The following is a 26,852-nucleotide window of genomic DNA, read 5'->3' as shown; positions in this document are numbered from 1 at the left end:
TCGCGAATATGGGCTAGATCTGCATATATACGCTGATGATACACAAGTGTATGTTTCGGTTTGCCCAACATCTGAGGAGGGAGTGAAGCAAGCAGTTTCGAAACTTGAAGACTGCCTTTCCAAAGTGCAAGCATGGATGTCAACAAACTTCCTGAAACTCAATGCTGACAAAACTGAGGTTATGGTGATTGGGTTTAGAGCCCAATTGGTTAAGTTCAACCTGCCCTCAGTGACTGTTGCTGGTGTTGATGTTCCCGTCCAGACAAACCCTGTCAGAAATTTAGGGGTTATGTTCGACTCCGGTATGACAATGAGTGCACAGGTCACAACTATTATCAGATCTGCTAACTATCATCTCAATAACATTAGTCGTGCACGCAAAATGCTCACTACTGAGGCGGCCAAGCTAGCTGTGCACACATTAGTTACCTCCAGGTTGGACTACTGCAACAGCCTCTTGATTGGTGTAAACAAATCCCTAATCACTAAACTTCAGAATGTCCAACGCACCTCTGCTCGCATCATTGTCAAGCATAAGAAGTATGACTCTATCACATCGGAACTCATTGCTCTTCACTGGCTTCCTATACAACAGCGCATTAAATTCAAAGTTCTCCTTCTTGTGTACAAAGCTCACCATAAACAGTCGCCATCCTACATATCTGACTTACTACAGCTGCAAGCACCACGCAGACAGCTTAGATCATATATATCTTCTCCTCACTTTATCGTGCCCAGAACCCGTGCTGTGTCATTTGCAGATCGCTCATTCTCCTGCTATGGACCAAAAGAGTGGAACACTCTTCCAAATCACATCAAGGATGCTCAGACTATTCATATTTTCAAGAAACTGCTCAAATGTTATCTTTTTCAAGAAGTGTATTGTAATTAATTTCATGTAACTGTCTTGAGCGCCTTTGAACAACTTTTGTTGATTTTGGCGCTATATAAATATTTTCTGATTGATTGATTGTATTTGTAGTTACTCGCAGTAAACAAAAAGAGTTAGAATCTGAGGTTAAGGCAGATATAGAGGAGGTTACCTTGACATGGGTTAAGAGTAAACCGATTGATGAACCTCATGATGTGGAAAAGGGAGAAATAAGTACTGAGATTCAGGATGTAGTTGATGGAAATGACCCTTCTGGTTCCAAATTAATTAATGATCCTGAAAATGTAAAACTTCTTCAAAGAAATGAACAGAACTTCAAAAGCTTGTATGAAAGGGTTGCACCATATCCTGACATTGACAAGCACCGTGTATGTTTTTATTTGAAAGATGGCTTATTAATGAGGAAGTGGCAGTCAAAGAAATTCACTGGTAGCCAAGAATACCATCAGTTGGTAGTTCCTCATAAGCATAGGGATTCTATTTTGAGACTTGCTCATGATGTTCCCATGGGAGGACATTTAGGTAGCAAGAAAACAAGAGATCGAATCCTACATAATTTTTATTGGCCAGGCATTTTTGGTGATGTTGGAAAATATTGCCAAAGTTCTGCTAACTGCCAAAAAACAGCAGGGCGTAGGGATGTGACAAAGGCCCCATTAAACCCCTTACCCATTATACAAGTACCATTTAAAAGAATTGGCATGGATCTGGCAGGGCCCTTACCCCGAACTAAGAAGGGTAATCGTTATGTTTTAGTCGTAGTGGACTATGCTACCCGTTACCCAGAAGCAATTCCCATTCCAAATCAGGAAGCGGAGACAATTGCTGAGGAACTAGTGAAATTATTCTCCCGTGTTGGTATTCCTGAGGAGATAGTTTCGGATCAGGGAACGAACTTCACTTCAAAGTTAATGAAAGAAGTTTGTAACTTGTTAGAAATAGACCATTTGAAGTCCAGTCCGTACCATCCTCAAACCAATGGTCTCGTTGAGAGGTTTAATGGTACATTAAAATCAATGTTACGGGCATTTGTTACTCAACAACCGGAAAGTTGGGATCGCTATATCCCCTATCTTTTATTTGCTTATAGGGAAGTGCCCCAAAGCAGCACAGGATTTAGTCCGTTTGAGTTACTTTATGGTAGAAAAGTAAAGGGACCTCTGGATGTATTGAAAGAAGAGAAATGTAATCCAGAAGGTCAGTGTCGTAACGAAAATATCTTAGAGTATGTGCTAGATATGCGAAATCGTATGAGAGAGCTCACAGCAATGGTTCAAGAAAATCTTGCTGCTGCTCAAGACCAACAGAAAGAGTGGTATGATAGAACTGCTAGGAGTAGATGTTATGGGGTTGGGCAACAAGTTCTAGTGTTTCTGCCCACAGCATCTGGGAAACTACAAGCAGAATGGCAAGGACCCTACCCTATCACTAATAAAATAAGTGATACAGATTATGAAATAGACACAGGTACAAAGAGAAAGCAGTTCAGAATATTTCATGTGAATATGCTTCGTCCGTGGGTAGAACGGCATTGTTTATATGCTCAGGTATTAGAAAGTGACTCTAATAGTGATGGTAATTCAGAGATAGGGTATCAACCAATCAGAACCCAAGATTGGCAAAGTGTAAATATTTCAGAGAGGTTAACAGAGGAGAAACGAAATAATGTCGCAAAACTTCTACAGAGGTTTGATGACATACTGTCTGATGTACCAGGTAGAACTCAAAGTACTGAGCATGATGTCTATGTAACTAATGAAGTGCCTATTACACAAAAGGCATACCGCTTGCCCCAGGCTAAAAGAGCCGAAATTAAGTCACAACTAGAGCAAATGTTAGAGGCAGGAATAATCAAACCATCGTCTAGTTCATGGGCGTCGCCCATTGTTTCAGTTCCTAAGAAGGATGGTTCAATTAGGATATGTACAGACTACCGAAAACTTAATCAAGTGACCAAGTTTGACGCATATCCCATACCACGTGTCGATGACATCATCGATGACGTAAGTGGATCACCGTTTATTTCTACTCTTGATTTGACTAAGGGTTACTATCAAGTACCCTTATCTCAAACAGCCAGGGAAAAGTCAGCGTTTATTACTCCCTTTGGTCTTTTTGAATACCTAGTCATGCCTTTTGGAATGCGTAACGCACCTGCAACCTTCCAACGTCTTGTGGATAATGTTTTGCAAGGATGTGAGGAATTTGCTAAGGCCTATATTGATGACATAGTTATATTCAGTAAGACATGGGAAGAGCACGTGTGTCATTTGGAGGCAGTGTTTAATAGATTGGAGAAATCAGGATTGACAGTAAAGCCTGATAAGTGTAGGATAGGTGAACCTACAGTTCCTTATCTAGGTTATGTAATTGGTAGTGGAGAAGTAAGACCAGAAGAGTGTAAGGTCGAAGCTATTATTAACTGGCCTACCCCTCTAACTAAGACAGATGTAAGATCGTTTCTTGGATTAACCGGGTATTATCGGAAACTTATACCGGATTTTGCTCAAATTGCCAGTCCCCTTACAGACCTTACAAAGAAAAGTAAGCCTACTGTTATTGAATGGACAGAGGGATGTGAGCAGGCATTTTTGTCATTAAAGGAACTGATCACTTGCAAACCTGTACTAAAAAGTCCAGATTTCGAGAAGGATTTTATTCTTCAATGTGATGCTTCCGAAAGAGGCATTGGGAGTGTACTTAGCCAAATAGGGGAAGATGGATCGGAGCATACTATTATTTACATAAGCAGGAAGTTATCTCGTTCGGAAGAAGTGTATTCCACTATAGAAAAAGAGTGCCTAGCAATTGTATGGGCGGTGCAGAAATTGTATGTTTATTTGTTTGGCAGAAAATTTTTGATCCAGACTGATCATAAACCGTTAGTTTGGCTTGACCAAATGAAGTTGCATAACAAAAGACTTACTCGATGGTCAATAGTTTTGCAAGAATATAACTTTACCATACAACATAAGAAGGGCACAGATAACTCTAATGCTGATGCTTTGTCTAGGATGTTTTAAAGTGAGTTTTCATGTTATGTATCGTAGTACTTATAGTTCATAAACACTAGAAGTAGACTAAGTTATAGTCGTTTTTATCATTGTTAATGGGTAACTGCCATGGTGTCCATTATGGAGTGTAGTACATTTATATGTTGATTATCATTTCCGCATTGTTTTGCTTATAACTGTCTGTCTGCCTCTTAGACCTAGTTTACGGGAAGGATATCTCATGTATTTTATACTTTTAATTAAACATGCACTCTTTTAATTAAAAGAATGTTGTCATTTGCTTTAAAGATTTCCCTTTTTATTTTAATGGAAATAATCCTAACTTGTGTATTATTGTTTTGTGAAAAGACACAGCTTTTCTCTTGAAGTATGGGGGTGTAAGGATGTATCACTTAAGGCATCCATAGTTTTCTCCTTGGTGGGCAGAGGATAAACAACTGCCCATAGTAACAACCCAGTGACCTTTGACATGGGTCTATTACATCATCCTTGTTTAGACCATGGTGTGTCACATGGTCACAAAGGGCACCATTGTTTTACTTTGGTTTATTTTTGGAATCAACAAGTCCAGACCTGTTGGGGAGGAGAGATTGGGGGGAAAAAAGAGAAGGTGAGAGGGAGAGTGTGATTAACTTTAGGAGAGGGTGGACTGCAGCTAGGGAGGAGAGAAGCAGTATTTTCTTATACTCTTGTCAGATTATTATGTAGAGATTTCCAATAAATTAGATATGTAGCTTTTACCCTATTATTGGTGTTCATCTCCATTTCTTTTGTGTGTGAATTGGACATTCTCAACCCAATGTTCCAGGTGGGAGCATTATGACACATGTTAAAATCTTACTATAACACGTCAGACATGTGATCCTTTTGTCTTTAAAGAAACATTATTAGAGATCACAATAATGGAACAAAGAACTGTATTGAGAAACAAAACAGGTCATTATTATTAATTAATGTCTAAGACAATGTTTTTAGTTTGATTTTGAATAACACAATCAATGGTATAACGGTAGACAGCCAGTCATTGTTACTATGACAGCATTAAACAATATTCTTTTAATGCTCACTGTATTACGAGTGAGTAATATCAAAGATTAATTCATAATATAGAAAAAGGAGGAACGAAAGAAAGCAACTAAATCTTGAAAAAAAAGTAAAATTAATAAAAGGATGAAGTAGAATACAATCCAACAATTAATGACTAAATATAACAATAATTAGAGCAAGTATTAGTTAGTCTTAGAATTGTTATAAATCGAAGAAAAATATCGGAATTTAAAGAGATAAAGAAGATCTAAAATAAAATGAAACCAGTAGACTCATTTACAAGACGCAATAAAATAACAATGAAAGAACAGAATGAGAAGTATATACTATACAGAGACGATCTTTTCATTTAAGAATTACTTGATATATTAATAAATTATCAGCTTTATTACGCCAAAATTATGTTATGATAAAACAATAACTGTGTAACGTTCTGCTTATAAACCTTATAAAAAAGAGACTATTAATGAGGCAATTATTGAAGACCAAATTAAAAATTTAAAACTTATTCAAATGTACGAATCTTAATAATAATTCAAGAATCGATACCTCCAAAATCAAATGTTTTTTTTTTTCCATGCGTAAGTGACCTAAAGTGACTTGCTTGTCGATAGCTTACCTATCATATAATAGTAAATTTGATCGATAGCCTACCTATCACGTAATATTGAAATGATCGATAGCTTACATATCACATGATATAAAATATGATCAATGCTTACCTATCACATAACATTACAATGATCGATAGCTTACCTATCACATAATATTAAAATGATCAAGAACTAACCTATACATCATATTAAAATGATCGATAGTTTACCTATCACATAATAGTAAATATGATCAATAGCTAACTTATCACATAATATTACAATATTCGATAGTTTACCTAACAAATACTATTAAAATGGTTGTTGGGTTTGATTCTCCTTTAGTCTCACAAACAAATATACACTTAAGAAGATTCATTTAAATGAAAAACAGGAAATAATAAAAATTAAAAATGAAACACAGAGAGCATATTGTATTAATGTTTACTTAATGTACAGAACATTATCAGCGTTACGATCATATTCAAAAGTCTTAAATTTTGTAAGCTCACATGATGGTATGGTCTTAACAGACAAGGCTTTATTGAGGACTATAATAACAACGGAAGGTAAATAAAGACGATAAAATACTAACAAGAGTCCAACGGTCACTATGGGTACTTGAATAGTGGAATAATAAAGTGTAGTAACCATCACCCAAATATCATAATATTTATGCCAACATGTACCCTCTGTTAACCAAAATTGTATTCCAAGCTTGGATATGATCTGATTTAAGGTTGTGGAATTATTTGCAAGTTTAAATAATGGGCACCTACCAAAAATTGGGCCCAACAAAATTTTGCGCTCAAATGGTTCCACAAATATTGGGCTTCACAAATTCAGGCCCAAATAATGTGTCCCAAAATGCATGTGGGTTGGTAATAAAAGTTGGGCCCTGTCAGCGTTTGTTGGGACTTAGATTGCCTACATGTACCAGCTATTAACCAACAACTTTATACCAAGTCTGGCTACAATCTGAATTCAGGTTGCAAGTTATTTTAATGTAAAACTCCTTAGGTTTGATCCAATCATCTCATTAATATTGATAAGGTCAACGCCAAAACAATAGGGCACACCTTCTTACTAAAAAACATCTACATAAAGCAAGTCTGAAAAGTATCCATTACTCCGTTGGATATGTACATCCAATATTTCTTTTTCAAAGTGAGGATTCAGTAAAATATGAATATACTACAGTCATTTGGGTATTAATATCTTCAAATCCCCGAAAGCATAGTTGTAACCCTATACAATCCAATGTCATATCAAGAGAATTAAACATAGGAATAAACAGAACATTTGCTATCAGTGTGCTGTAACTATGACGTCACACCTGTTTGCTTCAAGTTCACTTATATTAAAAATTGTGACAATTTCAGCTATCGATATCTCGAAAACGTAAGGTAGGAATTGGATGCTTATTATATGATTAGTCAAATAAATTTTCCCCTGAGCTATCCTTTTAAGATTTGTCACGTCATCCTATTGTCTTCATGTTAAGAACGATCGAACATTGGAACAGAAAGAAATAAAGAAATACTGGCTTAGAACAAACATATCACAGATATTGATTAATATCACCTCTAAGTTCTCGTAGATCGATTTTAATAACACAATGGTATTGTAGATAACCAATGTATGTCAGTTAGTCTTTACATTGACACAATCAATGTGACTCTACTCGTGTGAGATTTAAGACATTACGTAACCGATACGTCACAGTTTAATTCAAAATTAGTAGGAGTAACGAAGAAAACCACAGAAAAGTTGAATTACACAATCCTAGTTACTGATAATGCACATTACAGTTTAATTCCCATTATACAATAAGCGTGCTGATGGTGATGCAAATGACTTATATATACAATAAATTGGTCACCAATGTAGAGGGTACGTCATTTATCCCCTCCTACATCCCCCCCCCCCCGTCCATCCACATACACACAAGGAATAAGATAGGGATGTATAGTCTCATATACTGATGACGTAGTGGTTGATGGATGACGTCATTAGAACCTTGATTGGTTCTTAGTAATTTGATGTTGGCTTGAAGAGCAAACACATTTAGAGTTAGAAGAGAAAGTAAATGTGAACAGTAATGTAGGGTAATAACACGTAAGGAATTACTTGTTGTACACTTTACAATACTAAGTAGCCTGTATGTATCGAATCTTTGATTGGAGTTCTTTGTAGTATTTGGAGTTATCATCAGTTTACAAAGTTAACCTAATCTCTTGATAGGAGGGAGTAGGAATCCACTATGCACCCCACTCCTTTCTCCGAATATAAAGAAAACCGTAGTGATAACTTTAAATTATGTACGCTACCTGTGGTTCACCCCGTCTGAAAGGTGGGTAATATCGTGGACGAGATTCTCATAGTTACTCATTCTTTCTAACATGTACTTCGCTTTTATCCTTTTGTTTTAAATTTCATTGAGCTAAATTCAAAAGACATAAGTAGTCAATTTGTTAATTGTTTCTTCAACTTGATAAACAATGACGTCGTCATACTTTTTAAGTAGTTGGCGATAATGAGGGCGCTGTCTCTCAATATAAGATAGATCGTGATCAGTGAAGCATACACATCAGATTCAGAAATGGTCAAAGGATAACATGTATCTCCCCATCTCCTACCCCTCTATTCCCCCGAACGACAGCAACGTGACTTCCAAAACATAAAAGGTTACATTTGTACACTTTAGCGCACAAAACTAAGTTGTTGAATATGAAGCATATTTAAGGATGACTTTAAGCACAACATTAATGTTGTTACGTTGTAGACCACTGGCTTTCAGTCTAGGCTGATTTTACTATAACATTTTGTTTAATTTCGAGACAAGTTAATTTGAACAGCTGAGTTAAAGGTAACTGGTCTATATAATTTAATACGGAGACAGTTATGTCAGTTCATCAAATACAACACAAAACACATTGAGATGAAAGACTTTTATGTCCTCAAATAACATATTAACATTGAAGTACAAATTCTACACGGACAAATGTTGTTGAAATCATCTAACTATGCTTTGGTGTAAGAACGAAATTACAAAACTTGATTTTGTTGAGTTATTCAAATGTATAAACCACATAATTGAAATGAATATTTAGGCCTGTACTAAGGGGTTGACGTCATCATCAATTTAGCATTAAAGGAGTTTCCAGACATTTATCTTACCAAACCAGAAAAGCTGAAGAAACATTAATAACACTCCTTTTTTTGTACTATAAAATTTAAAGACTGAAATTCCGAATAAAGTAATCCTTTAAACAAAATGTAAATTGAACAGTAATCTTTCAAATTTTACTTATTTTTTGGATGTGTATTTATTAATATTATTTTACAAATTAATATCTTCACAAGATCCATTCACAATAAATGTAAAAGTTACAATGTTCATCAAGTCACCATGCCATTGTCTTGAGAATCGAAGCATTTGATGACGTCACAATCACACTAGACTAGTTACTGTACATGTGTGTTGTACTGGAGCTCTATCTGGCACTGTTTGTAGTATTTGGAAGATATTAACAGTTTACAACCTAAACTCTTTCTTAGATCTTTTCTCACTGAAATTACTGCCATCGTTTTGAGGATTGAGTGAATGACGTCAGTCCTGCTGATGATTGGCATCGCCAGATGAATATACAACTTGCATTGAGCTATATTGTAAAAATAAAATGATATATATTAGTTAATATTGTTATCATATTAAATTATTAGGAGAATAATGGGGAAGTGATACCTAATGAACCCCCTCCCCCGGAAAAAGCGTCAGCAATACCATAACATAACAATTAATTTTACACACCAGATTAACAAAACACCGTGACACGGGAAACAAGGGAACAATGTTTCTGATAATGGAAGTAACTTATCACTCATTTCCATACATTTAATCAGGGATCAGCTTTGCTAATGAAATATATAATAAAACCAATTATAGTTGAAGCAAATGATATTAGTGACCATATAAAATTAGATCATCACAGACATAGGAATACAAATTCTGGTTATTGATAGAGATTTATTCTCATAAATTAAGATTTTACAATTAAAAATAGCAGACAATCACTGTTAACAAATACAATGTTAAATACTAAGGTAGAGAGTATTCAGCTGTATTGACTTACAGTTAGTTGGACATTGCCTGGTTGAAGTTCGCCAAGCTATACTGGTAACTCGTGTCATGGAATCCCTAAACAAGAGGAAAAGTATAAGTAATGAATATGCATAAGATAACACAGAAACAAAGACAATGCAGTATATAGTTAAATGTTGTAAATCATCATATGCATCCATATTAAAAGTGTTATTTCAGATAAATCGAGTCATGTAACATAACACTTTGCATGATTCAAATGTCTTGGAAATTGTTGTTCCTGTTCACTTTTACTATTTCAGTTATTATTTTAGGGATTCCTAACGAGTACGTCTTGCGAATATTTTGTTACTGAACATGATATACAAATGAAGGCTTAATCCATCAAACCATGGTTACCTATTATGTGGTCGCTCTGATTCCATGCTTGAAAGGAATTGTGAAGATTGAATTCTATAAAAAAGTTATATTGTTTGCTTGAAATATTCCAAATAAGTATATAAATTACAAAATGAATAGCATATGTCAACCCATATTGACTCATAGCACGAGGATATAATCCTTTCTCAATCTATAAAAAAAAAGTTTTCTGTGTAAAACAGGATTCCTGTACAAGAATCAGTTCACTTATCTCCACACCCCATCCTCTTCCCTGCCGGTAACCATCAAATGACCTACTCGGGGGATTTCCCCTTGATATCATGATGACTTAATCAATACAACCCAATGTACTATCACACATTGGTGCGATGAAGGGAAATGTTCCGTCCTGTTTATAAGCTGATCCCGTCTAGCTGAGTAGCCATTTCCAATTTAGCTGCAGGGTTTAACATTCTCATCATTATGGAAGTTTGACAATCCCTTTCAAACATTAATTTAATCGTTACAGAACAATATCCAGGTCACTCAGCTCTCATTATGTGATTTTCTTAAGAATTCACAAATGTAGGATCCAAGTCAAATTGGACATTGACTCACGTGATCATGCAATAGCAAGGTTAGGGTCCAAGAGATGGTGAAGGGGGCAGCATTCTTAGGGTGTTAAAATGACCAGTTTACTTCATTCTGAAGGTAAACTGATCCATAAACGTGGTTTATATATTCCCAGCTGGACCCACCCCTCTCCCTTCTTCCTCTAGGACTTTGAAACCAATCGTAACATTTTTCGTAAAAGTTAAGTAAATGTTGGGTAGGCCGTGTCACTATATGACGTTCCTTTAATAAGAAAATTCCCTGAATTAATCATTATTGACATATAAGGGGGTACTTAGTTTAGTCGAAATACTATTAACAGTTTAAGTGTTAAATGCGAAAAACAGAGTCTTTCTTGCTAGCGTTACTTTATTTTCCAAAACGATAATTTAATCAACCAGTATAAATAACCGTCCCAATAACACTAGGTTAGAGATGAACGGTAAGGGGGGGAGGGAGGGGGGCGTGGCAGGGGCGGACTCAGACCGATGTTCAGGGGTGCTGAAAGCGCTACCCTGTGATGTGTTCCCACGTTCAAGAGCTCGCTTAATATACATGGTCAGTAGTCTTGTTGGACCCGGAGATATATTGCCTACGAAGCCCTAAAAAACTACTGATATTAAGTTTTAAAAGTATTTGATACATCCTGGGACCCCAATGCGAAAATATACACAACTATAGTGATAGAAAATCACTGTTCCGAAAAATAATTCGCGATCATAATATACTCCCGTAGCATCCGGGCATCTCTGGTTACCATGGTACAATTGTCTAGGAACATGTTAGTTTGCTGGTAGTAGGGCTATAGTAACAGTTAGACTTGATCTCGTTTTGTATTTTGAGAGAGAGAGATGGGAGAGATGGAAGAAATTGAAGAGATAGAAATAGTGAGTGAAGAAGAGACAACAATTTTTTTGTTTGTACAAAAGGATCAAAATAAAAACTCTGTCGAAACAGGAAATTGAAAGCCAGATTACTTTCTTACAAGTCCGGAACGATGAACGAGATATAAAGATACTTCGAAACTGTAGCACATTGTAGACAATACGCACTGCAAACACTTTTGTGTCACGTAATGCAAATTATTGACAGATTTATGTTTTATTTGCTCATTTTTCGCTCTATTGTTTTGACTTTACTATTAACGTGAATCCAGCGTTAACCATAAAAGTCGCACAATTAATCAAAATGAATGTCACATAAAACACAATTACCTGCTTTTATTTCTTACTAAATTGTTAGTTTCTCTGTACAGTATCAGTATAACGTTTCATAATTCAAAATGAAAGGTAATCCGGACGTTGAAGGGTGAAACTGACCAATGTTTATGTAAGTATTGTTAACGTTTTGACGGGTTAATGTTCGACATCCAAGGGCAATTTGCTTCCTTTACCCATTAACATGAAAATAGCTATAGATCTAGGTAATTAATTAATAATGTTCCTGAATCTCCATGGTAACACCTTACCGTTTGACCCAATATTTCTACAGACCCTATATGTCAAGATGTATTACAACGATTTTAATTATGAGTGACTTCTTAACTTCGCCGAAGAAAGTTGGTGGATAAAAGACGTCCATGAAGAGGGATGAGGTGTTGTTAATTTAACTTTTTCATCTAACTTTGGTTAACATACTCTAGTTTTAAACAACTTAGTCGGACGAATCCTCCCTCCCACAGCCTTGAAACAACGGAACTACGAGACGCTAGTTATCTGCCTTCCAGAAGAAATACTTCATCACGCCAACTCATCCGTCGCCTGCATGGTGAGTACACACACAATTTCCCTTAGTACAATGTATATACAATGCTAATGTAGCATTAATAGACCTCAGCTGCACTTGTACTGTAACGTAGTATTTGCAAATAATTAAAATGAGCCCTACGAAGAAAGATAACACGTGCCTTGAAATCAGCTTTTATGTTCTTTCTGAACAAACCTTGACATTATACTAAACGCCCATAAAATCATTATTTGTTAGCTGGATAAGTCAGATATATAATGTAACAAATTGAATTAAAAAAAAATGGAACCTCCATAGTTGGTGTTATATGTGTCACCTGTTTGTGTCACCATTTTGACTAACATTAGAAAGGTTTGGTACAATATTCAGAAATTAGCTTTCCTATTGCAAGAAGAAAGAAAAAAGAATAAAAACTACCGTAAAAAAATATTACTGTAACATGATGTGCTAATAAATAATCAATTAATTGGGATATGAATCGTCTTAAACCATCTCGAAATCTTACTTGAGGCTTTGAACAGACACACATTTGGGAAGTACAGTATATTGCTCAATAATTTTCCTTTTTTTAAGTTTATGTTGGAAGAAATTCAACTCTCATACACGCAGCTTCAACTTAAATCACTATAGTGTCGTTAGCTACCTACACCGTTGTGTTCATGTCTTTTATATAAACGGACCCGAACTGGAACTTACTTGATTCACCCCTCCTCCTTTTAATCCACTCTGTAATGGATTACTGTATGACGTCATCACTCAGTCACTAAAACATCAACCGTTCATTTTTTACTAGTTTCCTTATATGTCATATAACAACAGTTCGCTCTGAACAGGGAGTTGTTATAACAACTCCCTGCTCTGAGGTAGTGATTTTATGACACAGTGTATGCCCCGTTTCACAATGATACTCAATGCTATAACCCAACGGATACCCTCCTAAAACATTCCCAACCCCTCCCCGACCCCAGGGAATGATTCTAATGATTTTATTATATTAAAGAATACCGGAGTAGAGATTTATGGAAGATTTGAGTATAGACTTCTACAGTTAGCCCTTTGCGTGTGGAAATAACTGTTACCCTATAAAAGTGAGATTCAAACTGTTTTTTTTTATCAGTTCCTTTCACGGTTAATAAACTGTGAAAAAAAAATCACGGAGAAATTAATGAACGAAAGATTTTCTACAAGAAATTTAAAATATCTTCTTGAAATGTTTTGAGTTGCTAACGAATTATGATATGCACTACAGCAGAGTGAAATAATATAATCATGAAGCATCTGCCGGCGGGAGGGGATTGACAGCTTAAAAGTTATATTCCAATATTGTGTGAGGCTTGTAACATACCATAACACCGGACTAAACTTATTTTAAAGTCTATCCGTTTCTTTGTTTATCAGATATTTACTTATAACTGGCTTATCTAACTTCCCTGTTTGATATACGTCCATTATAATCCCTCCCCACCCCCTCCCCTTCCCACCCTGATGAGAAACGAAGTATAATACTCTTTTGTCTTATTTCTTTGTTTCACATTAATTAATACGTCTTTGTCTGTTATTAAAGTTACCGTTACTAATTAACAGGAACATGAATCTATGTCTCTCTTACCTCTTCTCCTGGTAGATTGCCATAATTGTCACAGGCCTGAAGGGAAGAGAAATATTTTATTCATGAGATTTTGAAATTGAATTTCAGGAAAATATAACATGACGAGGCAAAAAATATATAATTTAGAATGATATATCTTCACAAATATCGCAATAAACTATTCCTGGCAGGTAAACACACATGTACATTGAACACCCTAAAGTCAATAAAGGAGACAGACTCGTCAATGTAAGATGCACGGACTTAATAACATGAATACAAACATCAGCTTAATAGGGAAGACAAAATCACTTTTAAACCCGTCATCAACCACTGAATGACGTCATCAAACACTGAGTGACGAAGCCCAGAACATCGTTGTCAGAAAAGCAAAACCTTGCTTAGTCCACAATGCAGCACATTAGTTACCCCCCCCCCCCCCCCCCCCCCCCCCCCCCCCCCCTTCGTCAGAGACGGTCTGTTTCTATCGTATTGTTAGTAGTGTAAAGATATCTACCAAAGTTTTGGAAATGTCTGGTCAAAATATACAATAATAGACACAGTGGGATCATTAAATAGATATGTTAACAATTTAAACATTTCACTAAATATAATAAACCTTGGACAAATTTGTTTCATTTCTTAATTTACCCTGTCTATGTATGTTTAATTGGAAGTTTGTACATGCGCACATTATCAGTTTTAAAAATAGTTGGCCCTCTCTGTTTAACGTTAGGCAAGGAACATTTAGACCAGGAAGCGACGGTCTGTAAATTAAGGAATATTTAGAGTGGGTTTATGTAACCAATACTCCCTGTGTGTCTGTTAGACTACTGTAGTATTGACAGAAAAGGCATGAGCTCGTCATTGCTCTATCTCTATGTGTTAGCTGGACTTGGTTTGGGTTGCTCATATACTTAAAAGACGAAAGAAATAATGCAAATATTTTAAACCATTATTAGTTCAGATTCACCGTTGCCATTTTTTTGTACCATAATGCTGCTGCTTATTCATAGTACTGTACATATAAAGAGGGTGGTAATAAAAGACGTTTCTTGAAAGTTAAATAAAATCTTAAATTTAACACCTTTAGGTTGACCTTTAATGCAGTCACCTCTACTTTGATTTTCCTTGCATGTTAAAGTACATCTAATTGATGAAATCTACCTAAAAAAATACACTTGTTTCTTTGTTTCAAGTTTAAACCAGATCTGCCGTTTCACATATAAGCCTACTTGGACCCACACATTTATGTCAGTCACGCTAATTTAAATAACTAATAAAATATAATCAATAGGGATCCCCCAAATCCCATTACAACTGACACTATTAGAACGAGTAACATTTACTAACTTTGCTGCGTACAGTGACGTCACAACGTTAAGATTCTAGAGATGAAAAGTATGCATCGATATTTTCACCAATAAAACATTTTTGACTGAGTAGGTGTGATGCTTTTTAACAAAATTCAGAAAGCAATATACGGCACGGGCTTAGCATATATTTATATCCGTGACGTAGTATCTTGAAAAACAACTTATTCATGTGCGTTCTCATTTTCAACATTGTGTTCGTATACAGCGTCACATAATACGTGTCTACAGCTATTTGGTTACCATGGTATCTAGACAACAGAACGAAGCAGTAGTATAATTGCCCGCCACACACTGACTGTTATTATGGTCTTGTTGTGTAAATGTGCGTTTAAAGTGATTAATCACAGCTCTACCGAATCACCGGTAATGATTTGCTCTACAGAGCGAATCTGGTGCCACTAAAAAAATATATTTGCAAGATCTTCTTCTTATACAGTATATTCCAAATCACGAATATAATATTTTCACAACTTACAAAAACAATCTTCAATTTTCTTTCAATTTATCAAGAACCGTATCACCTCTTCCTTCATTTATATCAATCGCCAAAATGTTCAGCATTCACATTCTGGGAAACGGTGAGTCGGATGTTTACAAGCAATTTCGTTTATCTATGCACTCCACACACAAACAATAGGCACTAAAAACCAGTTGTTGGTATGATTTTAAAACCATACGAAGAACAACAATGTTGAATTGCGTTGCTTCGCATCGGCCATCCTTCGTTACATTACCAGTTGATATTCATTTCTGACCTATACACTACAGGTATTTAATGTCAAATACACATTAGTATACGTGGAACCGACGCAGAAACATTTACCTGATAAATTTGAGTTAATAATTGAGTAAGATTGAACTTAGAAGAACGGATAGCAAAAGTGCACTTCTGTACTTTGTGCTGTTTTTGCTACAATCTGCTGGAAGCAAACTTGACCGTAAAAGGAATGAGTAGGACTTAACCAAAATTAAAGCTACTTCAGTCCACCAGGGAAGATTAAAGTAAGTTTTTTAACAAAACAAATATCTATGACACTAAATTTATGGGACACAATTTGTCTAAATCTGGTTAAAGGACATATAATTCACTAATCATTAGCAGTCACGTGATTGTAACAACAAATCTAGATATATCTTAGTTAGTTGCAGGGTATCCAATAATTCTGCGAATATTTCACGTTTTGGTCAATTTACAACCTTTGACGCAATAGGCAGCTTTAGTTAATGGAATACTAACTTATCCTTACACAAGAGAAAACGAAAAAAAATGAGCATAACCAGTGAAATCCAGGAAGCTTACTACAAAGAAAAACATGCAAGGGCAACTATACAGTAAGCTACAGGGTCGGCTAAACGGACTGTTTTTACGACTGTTGTATGTGCTATGATGAACATTTGCCAAGAAATTAAATGAACATAAACAAAAACGTGCAACATGATTAACAACATTCCACGGTTTCATATTTAATGTACATCGAGATCAGGGTTGGCATTTTCCCGGGAAAAACCTGTTTTTCCCACTAAGCGGTAAAAACCAGGTAAAAACCGGGAAAAACTGGTAAATACCGGTAAAAACCGCCTCCGTCTCGAAAACTAGTATTAATTGTCCGTACAATGCAGGGTCATCAGTAGGCACGATATTGTTTCATGACAGGCATATTTTATTGAATATGGGAGTTTCTTAGCTTCATTTTGAGCTATTTTATCACATTCTTATTCTACTTTTTGTGGAAAAAAGAGTATTTTTCGTATTGCACATGTATAGTTATTCTGTCACGATCTCTTTAGCAGTATGCATTGCCTATTGCACAAACCATTATAGGTCTACACTGGGACATTCACCCCTCCTAAATTCTTCAGGCCTATTATGTGGCATAAACAGCGGAGGATAGAACGAAGTGGCGAACCATGGCATCCAAAGCCTCAAAGGGACAAGGAACCATATAATAATATAATATTATGTGCTCAGACAGTTCATTCCATTAATACAGTAGGCAACAGTCTATTGAGGTGAACTTCAATCCAGGGGGCTCAATAGAAACTGCTTTGAAACTTTGTAAGGCACATGGGCCCAATTAAAGTATTAAACGCACAATGGCCCTATGGAGCCATTCACACAACCAAACTGTTTACCTTGATGCAAACATGGTCCAATTATTATACAACTTCATGCATGAGTGATTAAACACTTTGAGGTGGACAGGTGAGGTGATACTGGGCACTGATACTGGGCACTTCCTGTGTATAGGCTAACTGAAGAGGTAGGAGTATCAACAACACAAGTAACTGTTCCAATTGTTACTTATTCTCAAATTAGTTGATGTCACAACAGTCACTTAGTACAGTGCCTATAAGCAATATAAGCATAGTACAGTGCCTAGTGCGAAGTGTGAACAGAGTACAATTTATCGCAGACATGAAGTGATCGTTCTTGGATGTGAATCATCATTTGGATCTGAGCGGATTAATGTGGCATGTATAATATGACGAACCATAGCCCTAGGAGGCACCAACAGTTTGATACGAGTCCATTCTCTAGATAATGGAATTATGCATCTCGATAGGAAAATAAAGTTGGTTGATTTGAGCATCCAATATATTATTTATTTGAATTATTTATAATAGTCTAATCGGTAAACTCACAAGTTATAGATCATAGCTGTTCTTTGGATGTAACCCAACCCCCTACCATAAGATGCCATTTTCTTGTAGATTCTATGCTCCTCCACAAGTTCCACATGAGTTTTTAGGAATTCTATATAATTTGAGGTTTTTCCCGATTTTTCCCAGTTTTTCCCACTTATAGGTGGGAAAAACCTCCCAGTAAAAACCGGTAAAAAACTTGTTTTTACCGGGGCGGTAAAAACCGCCCAGTAAAAACCGGCCAACCCTGATCGAGATGGTGACGTAAAAGCAGGATATGTTCAATACATTCATTTAGATGAAGACATTATTTGATTAAGATATTTGTTAATGTCATTAATTTGTACTTCAGCTACGTTTTTGGTTCAGAAGAATAATACCAATGTTTCACGAGGATGTAGTGGAATGTTGGAAACGTTAAGCAGCGTCGGTTATGTCAATTATGTTGTTTCAAATCATACACGCTACCAGTGTTCTACTAAATGTTGAAACATTATGCTCGGTTGTTAATTATCATACCAATGCTCGTAATTTACTGACAGACTTTTACCTCAAAAATATATTTTAAAGATATGTATTTCTGTTCACTGCCAGAATTTTATAAGTTTGTTTCTACGTTTATAATAAACGTGATACAACAGTTTACGTGAGTTTTTCCTGTATTATTTGGCGCCCTCAACTCTCAACCCAATCCTAGATACTAACAAGTAAGTAATAAATGAGGCTGGAAGGTCTGGGTGTGGCAATAAACTATCCTTAACACTTGAAGATAGTTATCAAGATAAAATAAACAATTAGCCGATGATAAATCAGATTATCAGTTACCGACTATACTGTATTTGGAACAAATCCACTTCAATCCTGTGCATTTGACCAATTCGCAAAGTACCATAGAAATGGTTAAATTTAATTTGATAAGTAATTACCTTGAATCAAGACCAACAATTTAAAGTATATATCTTTTAGTGTTAAAATGATGATGGAAGAACCACGTTTCACACCATCAGAAACAACTAAAAACCTAAACATGGCCAGTTAATACCAAGGAGCTGGTACAGTTAGATACAGGGTCAGTTTAACGGACTGTTACGACTGTTGTTATGTGTTATGATGAACAATTACACAAAAATTACAAGAACAGACCTGTTCAATATGATTTACAACATTCTACGGTTTCATCTCAGAATAAACGTGAAGTTTATTAGATACAAATTCACAATCTCGAATATTAATAAAACGGCACGTGTCAAAAACGATTGTACAATATTGGCAAACCTGTCCAAAAGTCAATCTATTAGCTATAGCTATGTTTGCAATATCAAACTGACATGGAAATTGTACGGGTGTGTCAATATAGAACTAAGCGTTGTGAGCGCTGAAAGAGATTCATTTAGACAATGTTCGTACGCAAGATTCCATCCGCTCTCTCCACAACCCCCCCCCCCCCCCCTCCTTGGAAGTTTGAGCGGGAAGATGTCTGAAAGTTCTTTCTTTACATCGGAACTTCTAATATTACTAGCAACACGTAAACTTCACAGATAATGTATCACTATATTGATTTATTTACACTTATTGGGGACTGAAAATAGTGCTAGGGCAGCATACCGCAAACAAGCTGACCAGACTTGCAATATTAGCAATAGCTGAATGAAAGGTGATCGAACTCTTTACCTGCCATTGACCGGTTTGTAGATTCAGACGACGATCCTCGCCATGGACGGTAGTATTCCAAACTGATGAAAAACAAAAAAGAGAGATATGTTAATGATAGGTGCATACTTAATCTTTGTTGGTCGGGAATGAAATCATAAATATTATAATAACGAGATTTATGTTGGCTCTCGATGATAACTTCATATTAGCTGAGTAATCGATCTAGTTCATTCCTTAAGTTTGATCTTATTAGTTTGCTATCATTATCATATCAGTAATATAGCTGATCAGTTTACAATCCTTATATCTCAGTCAGATTACCGATCAATTTACTATCATAATCATCTCGGTTTTATACTAGATCGGTTTACAGCTATTATCCTCTTAGTTATAACATAAATGAGTTAAGAATTGTTATCATCTCATTAACATATCTGATCAATTATATAATTATCCTAAATGAAAGCATATGCTTCCTTTCAAACAGAAACTAATCTTGGACTACATTAAAAACCAAATTATGATAGTCGAGTATTCGATGCTCAGATCAACAATAATAATCCATGAGATGATGAACGGATCAGAGAAAAGCCAACATCGGTGACGTCATCACAAATCACGAGAGCCATAATTAAACATTGTTTAAAAAAAGTTTAAAAGAAGAAGAGGGGATTTGTGTTGTAGCAAATTTAAAGTTAAAGTATGTAAAAGAATAAACAAAACATTTTCATAAAAACGTAACCAGTCTCCATGTAAAAGGACTGCTGGATCTAAGAGCATTCCAGTTCTGTAAAGGAAGGTTATTTTGGTTTACACCCAGGGTTCTTTGTTTAATGTTCTTCAAACTGTACTTAAAATAAATCATAGGTGTAAGAACACGGTGCAGGTGACAGCTGATACCGTGCTTTGCAAATTGGATAGTATTCAGGAGTGTATGGGGGAGGGGTGGGGGTGGGGGAAGGGGGAGTACGTTATGAGAGTGTCAGAAGATGAAATCCATATATCGACGGCTTAGAATATTCTAAATAATACACAAACTGACATCTGAATCTCTCTCTGAGCTGTTATCACTTAGTAGCTATTATACACACATCTGTCTAAAATAGTCAAACATTTAATTGATCGGGCAAACGTGTCGTTTACACTAACTACTTATGTTTTTGAGATTGATCAATGATGACATCATCAGCAGTGACGTCACTCCACCATTAACAATGATATTCTAGATGTGTCATTTAAACACAGAACAATTAAAGATGAACGATAGTGATTTTTCAGCATCGACGAAAAAATACGATTTTATTCAAGAGTATTCTAGTTGGTTTCCATATTACACATGTGAAAATTCAAGTCAATCCGATGTTGGGAAAGGCTTAAAAAAAATTCCTAAACTCGTTGATTTTTTAAACAAAACTTGGGCTTTCGCGAACAGCGATATGGTGATCACGTGATCTACAGTGACATGTGACGTCATTATGATGATAAAAAGTGAGCTCGGCGTAGTGTACTTCAGCTGTGTGCACTTAGTGTGTAAGTTTAGTTGCAACCTACTCTATATTGGACTCGACAAAAAACCTAAACCAGAGAGGAGATTTGATACACTGCGTGAGACATTTAACGGTCTAATTGTAATAAGGTGTTATTGTTCCTGCTTTTTCTTGTCGTTTTAGTGAAGCCGACTGCCCCAATGTAAATTACGGAATAATCGGCCATAGAGCCATCTCGAGCCCAATTGAAATTTGCGTGTGGCAAGGTCACTAAAGTAAAAAAAGTTTGAAAGATTGATGCTTTTATGCCGCATTATTTATATATATCCCGATAAATGCAACAGTAAGTGTTGGAACTGGAAGACATGTCAGACGTGAACAACCTATATAGGTTGATTATGTGAGGAGAGAATCCACGTGCAAATTTCAATTGGGGCATAGACGTCGCTTAGGCAGAGTCACTCTTTTTGGGCAGAGCTGTGTTCATACCCTCCAAACCACTTTAAATGTAATACGAATCGGAAATGTGTGTATGCTCGAGCGAAACAAAACATCGTGTATTACTTACGGTAGCGCACACTGTCACTTATGTTTGCACAGTGTGAAAGTACGGTTTGCGGATCTTCGTGAAGTTGGGCTAGAATACGATTCCTCCTGAAGCCCAAACCACGAGGCATGCATGTGAATAAACACAATAGGCATTGCATGTAGTGAGAAAATTGTTCGATCTAGACTAACTACTCGATTGAGTTCAAATGCGGTTGTATTTCAAGCTCAATGAAACCTTTCTGTTGGATTTAATGACGCACGGAACAAGGAACGTTTATGTTTTACAGTAGGCCTAGTGCATACAAGCGAATCTACTTTGTTTAGAACTTTGGATTTTCTTTCGGATGTTATACTAAACTACGTTTGAGACTATCATCACTATTGTTATTGTGCCAGTTTGACTGGTAAGTGAGCACATTCATACATCACTCTGTATAAAACCCGCCAAAAACGTGATCTTAAGATTTACGTTACTTTGGGTCAGCTTGCGAGTTACGTCTTCAGATATTGGGAAATCGTTGCGAAATCGCCGCAAATTTCGTAAAAAAAAAAACTTGGAAACACGTCGTGAAGAAATCAAGAAACACCATGATATTCAGTTTCTATTTATGTCTTGAACATTACGCCGGAAAATAACAGTTATGCTGACACGAAATGCACGCACAGCTCCGTACTGAACAGTTCACAACAGAAAAGATCATCACAGTGACATCATTCACTGACCTGAGGGCTGTTCAAGGTCGTTGCAGTGTTTGCAAATTCCTAAATTACGGTGGCGAAAAAGGGATGACATAATTCACTTTTTTATAACTTTCCGGTGTGCTATTTGGAAAATAAAAAAAAATATGTTGCTTGGTAACATATAAACTACATTATATATGAAAATGAGAGATTTCTTTTCTGTCGCTATCGTTCTACTTTAGAGAGCGTACACTGTGTACGAGTCTGAGAAATTATGTTGAGGGATGGAGATAGAGAGGTTTGTATGTATTTACATTACTATTAATTAATTTAAATAATGAATTTAAGTAAAATCTTAGTATAGATGTGTTATTGTACAGAGAAATAAAACATTTGATTGCTCGTGATGTTTGTAAAGCTACCCGGTTAACAAGATATTCCGCTTTATATTACAACGCATTAGTGATGTCATAAAATACCATGAAAACTAATAATTTAAATATTGATGATAGAAAAAGACTTAATGTATTTGTATTTACTTAATTGAGTTATATTACGGAGCTACAAGACTGGACAAATCATCTATAACTAAGGGAAGCCTCGCAAATCTAACCGCCATGTCCGGGCCGGTGGATTTTTCCGCGGCTATAATGAGCACAGCCACAAGCAGATAATGAGTCACACTTGAGTGCACACTCTCTCCAAACCACCCTCCACGCTATACAGTTACATTCACAGCCGCGGTCAAGTTTTTACTAAGCCGATTTGAACACAATAGTGAGTTGAACAAAACATCATAGCTAAGTCTCACGGTATTCAAACGTTTCAAAAAGATAGTGTGTTTATACGCCGTATTTTATCCTACTGCAGAAGCAAAACTTCTGTGAAAAGTAAGTAAGGAAATGTGAATTTACACTGCAGGAATCTAAAATGCTATCTTTCTTATTTTCCCAGTCGGCCAAGTAGGAACAAAAAGTTTCGTTGCCTTATTGCAAGGACATTAAGTTTCCTGAAGTTTTAAGATTTAAAAATCTAAAAAAGAAATCACAATCTCACTTCTTGTACACGTGCACATAAGCGTGAACCAGAGCCTAACATACGGGATGACTTTAGAATAATCCTACTAAGTTGTATAGAACAGGACCTACACTACCTAGCTAGGTGAAAAAAAATCGGTTGACTGTAGGGAATTTTTCGCACTCCAGCGAAGCTGTACTTTTTTTTAGCCAGCTAGATCGTAGACATGAGGATTGAACAAATGACGATAATTTCTTGTGAAAGAAATTTGGAATAAATGTGGAAAAAAATGCCATTATCCTTTCTCCGTTTTAAGTGTAAATGTTATTCTAGCATTCCATGGTTAAAAAAGTTGAAAGAAATAGTTTATCAACTTCATTTACTGACTTTTGAACTTCGTAAAAAAAACGTCCTTTACTACTCTGAAAATCAGTACAGAAATTAGCAATTGTGTACGAACAGTAAGTTGGTACACCTTTCAAATTTTACGAAAGATCGAGCAAAATACTTTCGAAAAATTCACGCGAAACTGGCATATCGTGCTAAATGCAACTAATGTCATGTAGACAAGGCTCTAGTACACCCATTTATGAATAAACCATACGACCACATCTGGCGGGGGGAAAAGAAAGTATTTTCTAGAATTTCCACCCCCAAAAAAGGAAAAATTAATATCCTACCATAGTTAAGTGTATAGTAAATAGCCTAACCACTTCGCCGGTTACGGATCTCACGTAACAACAAAAACACAACTAATTGTATTTTGCGAAGTTGACGTTTTCTACAAGGACATGGAAACAATATTTAGCATTCAGTTAATCATGCCAAGTGGCCTAAAACATGGGATTAAAAGGTTTACTTTCATAAAGATAGCCATACTGTAGCTATTGGGGCCTTGATATCGTGCTATGTCTGTATGGTATAGACTGTGCCTCGAGTGTACCATGGGGAATAGATTGTTTTGTTCATGCGGAGGAGTCGGTTGGCTTGAGGTGTGTTTTACTTACCTTAATGTTACGGGGATATATACTTTTCTTGAACGTCTAAGATAATATTTCGCATAACTTTACCGATCCTTTACTGACTTACCTTATTAATTCTAGAGTGGAGCCAAAATAGTTTACTCCATGAAAAGTTTTTTGGAAACGTGCCAAAAATGTTAACAAACAGGTGTTAGACAGGGGGTTGTTGGGAAAAATCGCAGCCCATGTACAGTATGCCTACCATGATATTTAAGTAGGGGTAAACACTGCAGTTGTAAACTGATGTACGTATAGTACACGCTGTTCATTGTTAGGCAGTCTAGAAACGGGGCTTTGCCGAACGTAGTTTGTTTCATAATATTGACAGTTTTGTTAGTTAAACTTTTTAAAGATTGTAGGACAGATTAAATCTCTTTTCATTTTATCACATAATATAGCAACTCTCACTTGTCATTTTCAAATTTTCATCAGTTTCGTGACAATTTAAATTCAAAAAGTTGTCAGTACTTTGAATCCTCTACTGCGAATTTTTTATCGCCAGACACGCAAAAATACTAAAATTTTCCGGGGCCTTTGTCCCTGGACCCCACACAAGGGGGTTCCACCCCTTGACCCCACCGGGGCCCTAAGGCGGGCCCCTGGACCCCACGCCATTATGCTCGCACGCAACAGGGGTTGGTGGGAATTCGGCAGTTGACAGCAAGGAAAAATTATCGTATAATTATCGAAATATCACGATAATCTTTGAACTATTTATCGTGACGTTAAAAAGCAAATATCGCCCAACCCTAGTGGGGTGGGTGTATTACCATTACGTTTCTGGAAAATTTTGTCGAGTAGCCTACACATGTCATTATCATACCGGGGTTGAGCTATACAACAGCTTGAAGGTTCTCTGCTTGAAACAATGCAATACAATGTGGAGAAATAAACTGAAACTGTATCGCAAATTAGCTTGCATTAAAATTTTCACCGAATAGTTACTTATATCTCTAACCACATGGCAGCCTAACACACTAAGTCAATGGGAAAAATCAAGCCTAAACCATCTGTTTATTCGTTGAATTTATGTCGCAGTTAGCTTCAGAAATCAACGTTACGGTCGATGTTCTCTCTTTAACATACATGTGTGGCATAGCTTAACTATTGTTTTGATTAAATTCTGGTGTGTCAATATGGGTTTTCTGAAGTTCTTGGGGGCATATATTTAATGCAATGGCTGATTCAGTTTTAATTCATAGTTACGTACCACTCGTTGAACAAGGCTCATAATGTATAGGCCCAGGTAAAGGCTGCTTTTATCGAACTTTCGAGTAGGGGAGTTTCACAATTGTTCATAAGAGACCCAAGAAATTTTATTTGTGAGGTTTGATAACGTGGAAGATTTGCAAGAATTATATAAAGTACTGAATCTCGGACATTTGGTAGTGGCGGATTTTAGTGTATAAGTCACTTTGCAACATAAACTACCGCTCTATTGACTGTCAAAACCGCAAAAGTTAATCCGGTCACTTGGCCAAGTTTGCTCATTGTTTGTGAAGAATAACCAGCCTTGTGTTGTCAGGACACTGTGCTCATTACTCCGGCTGGCAACCAGCTTGTGTGCATTCAACCATGGGACCAATATGCACATGCATAATGAGCAAGGGGTGCGAGATTTCCGCCGGCCCGGAACCGGCGGTTAGATTTGCGAGGCTTCCCTAACTGCACGTCCCTAGTATTACTGTTATGATTCAGTTACATTACTTGTGACGATATGACAAATGCTCATTTCCATAAACTCAAGAAACACGTAAATATTTTGAATAATCACGATAATTCCTTTTTCATCAGAGACTACCATAGCCTGCAGCATAGTTGCATCCATGATAATTTACTTGATCCAAGCGAAGGATGAACAATTTCTCTTGAGCATTAGTTTTATTTAATGAGTAAAAACATTCTAGGTCTGAGTCGGGTACCCGAATACCCGGGTACACGACCTAACATTCGGGTACCCGAATCGAATACACACAAAATGGGTACCCATTTTCTTAGAGGGGGGGGGGGGCGTAATTGCTACGCGAGTGCTTTCATTATTTCATGTTTTGATTAATCAAGACACGCAAGTACGGAAGATTAATTTAATGAAATAACTTTCTTGTAGTGTAGATGGCTGTTTTAATTGCTTACTATTTCTAGTTTTAGCCATTCGTAATGGTTCTTTTTCCTGTGTGAATAAAATCACTCAACACCGAAAACGAAAATATGACACCGGTGAAAGCTACTCAACATTGAAATCTCTAATCCATCGCAACAGTAACAGTGAACGTACAATACTCTATTACCTCTTCAAAACATAGCACAAACCTTCCAAATAATTGTAAACAACAGCTAATTGTAAGTTGTATACAAGTCTACGCTTTTGTGTGTGTGTGTGTCAAAAAACCGATGGTTAAGGCAAGATTTTCCCATTGAATTAGTGTGGTGTTAGGCTAGCATGTGGTCGAAGATAGCAGTAATAATG

The 26,852-nt window shown here is 36.3% G+C and overlaps 2 protein-coding genes across 10 annotated transcripts in view; one reads left to right on the top strand and one right to left on the bottom strand.

Annotated features, from left to right (window-relative positions):
• The window catches only part of LOC139970045 (uncharacterized), a 289,538-nt gene that overhangs the window by 164,571 nt on the left and 98,115 nt on the right, over window positions 1–26,852 (bottom strand). For 7 of the 8 annotated variants that reach the window (XM_071975640.1, XM_071975643.1, XM_071975637.1 and 4 more), the window contains 4 exons: window positions 19,648–19,709; window positions 13,979–14,014; window positions 9,683–9,747; window positions 4,831–9,211 (listed from right to left, as the gene is read on the bottom strand). The exons of the other annotated variant lie outside the window; for it this stretch is intronic. In XM_071975640.1, the coding sequence (XP_071831741.1) occupies window positions 9,685–9,747; window positions 13,979–14,014; window positions 19,648–19,709 (161 nt within the window). In that variant the 3' untranslated portion in view covers window positions 4,831–9,211; window positions 9,683–9,684. Of the gene's footprint in view, window positions 1–4,830; window positions 9,212–9,682; window positions 9,748–13,978; window positions 14,015–19,647; window positions 19,710–26,852 lie in introns of those variants that run through there. 8 annotated transcript variants of the gene reach the window in all.
• The window catches only part of LOC139970080 (uncharacterized), a 496,120-nt gene that overhangs the window by 401,119 nt on the left and 68,149 nt on the right, over window positions 1–26,852 (top strand). The window lies entirely within an intron of this gene.

Source organism: Apostichopus japonicus, chromosome 7 (genome assembly GCF_037975245.1).
Source record: "Apostichopus japonicus isolate 1M-3 chromosome 7, ASM3797524v1, whole genome shotgun sequence".
Classification (NCBI taxonomy): Eukaryota; Metazoa; Echinodermata; class Holothuroidea; order Aspidochirotida; family Stichopodidae; genus Apostichopus; species Apostichopus japonicus.
The sequence above is the reverse complement of the archived record's forward strand: the minus strand, read 5'-3'. Positions and strand labels throughout refer to the sequence as shown.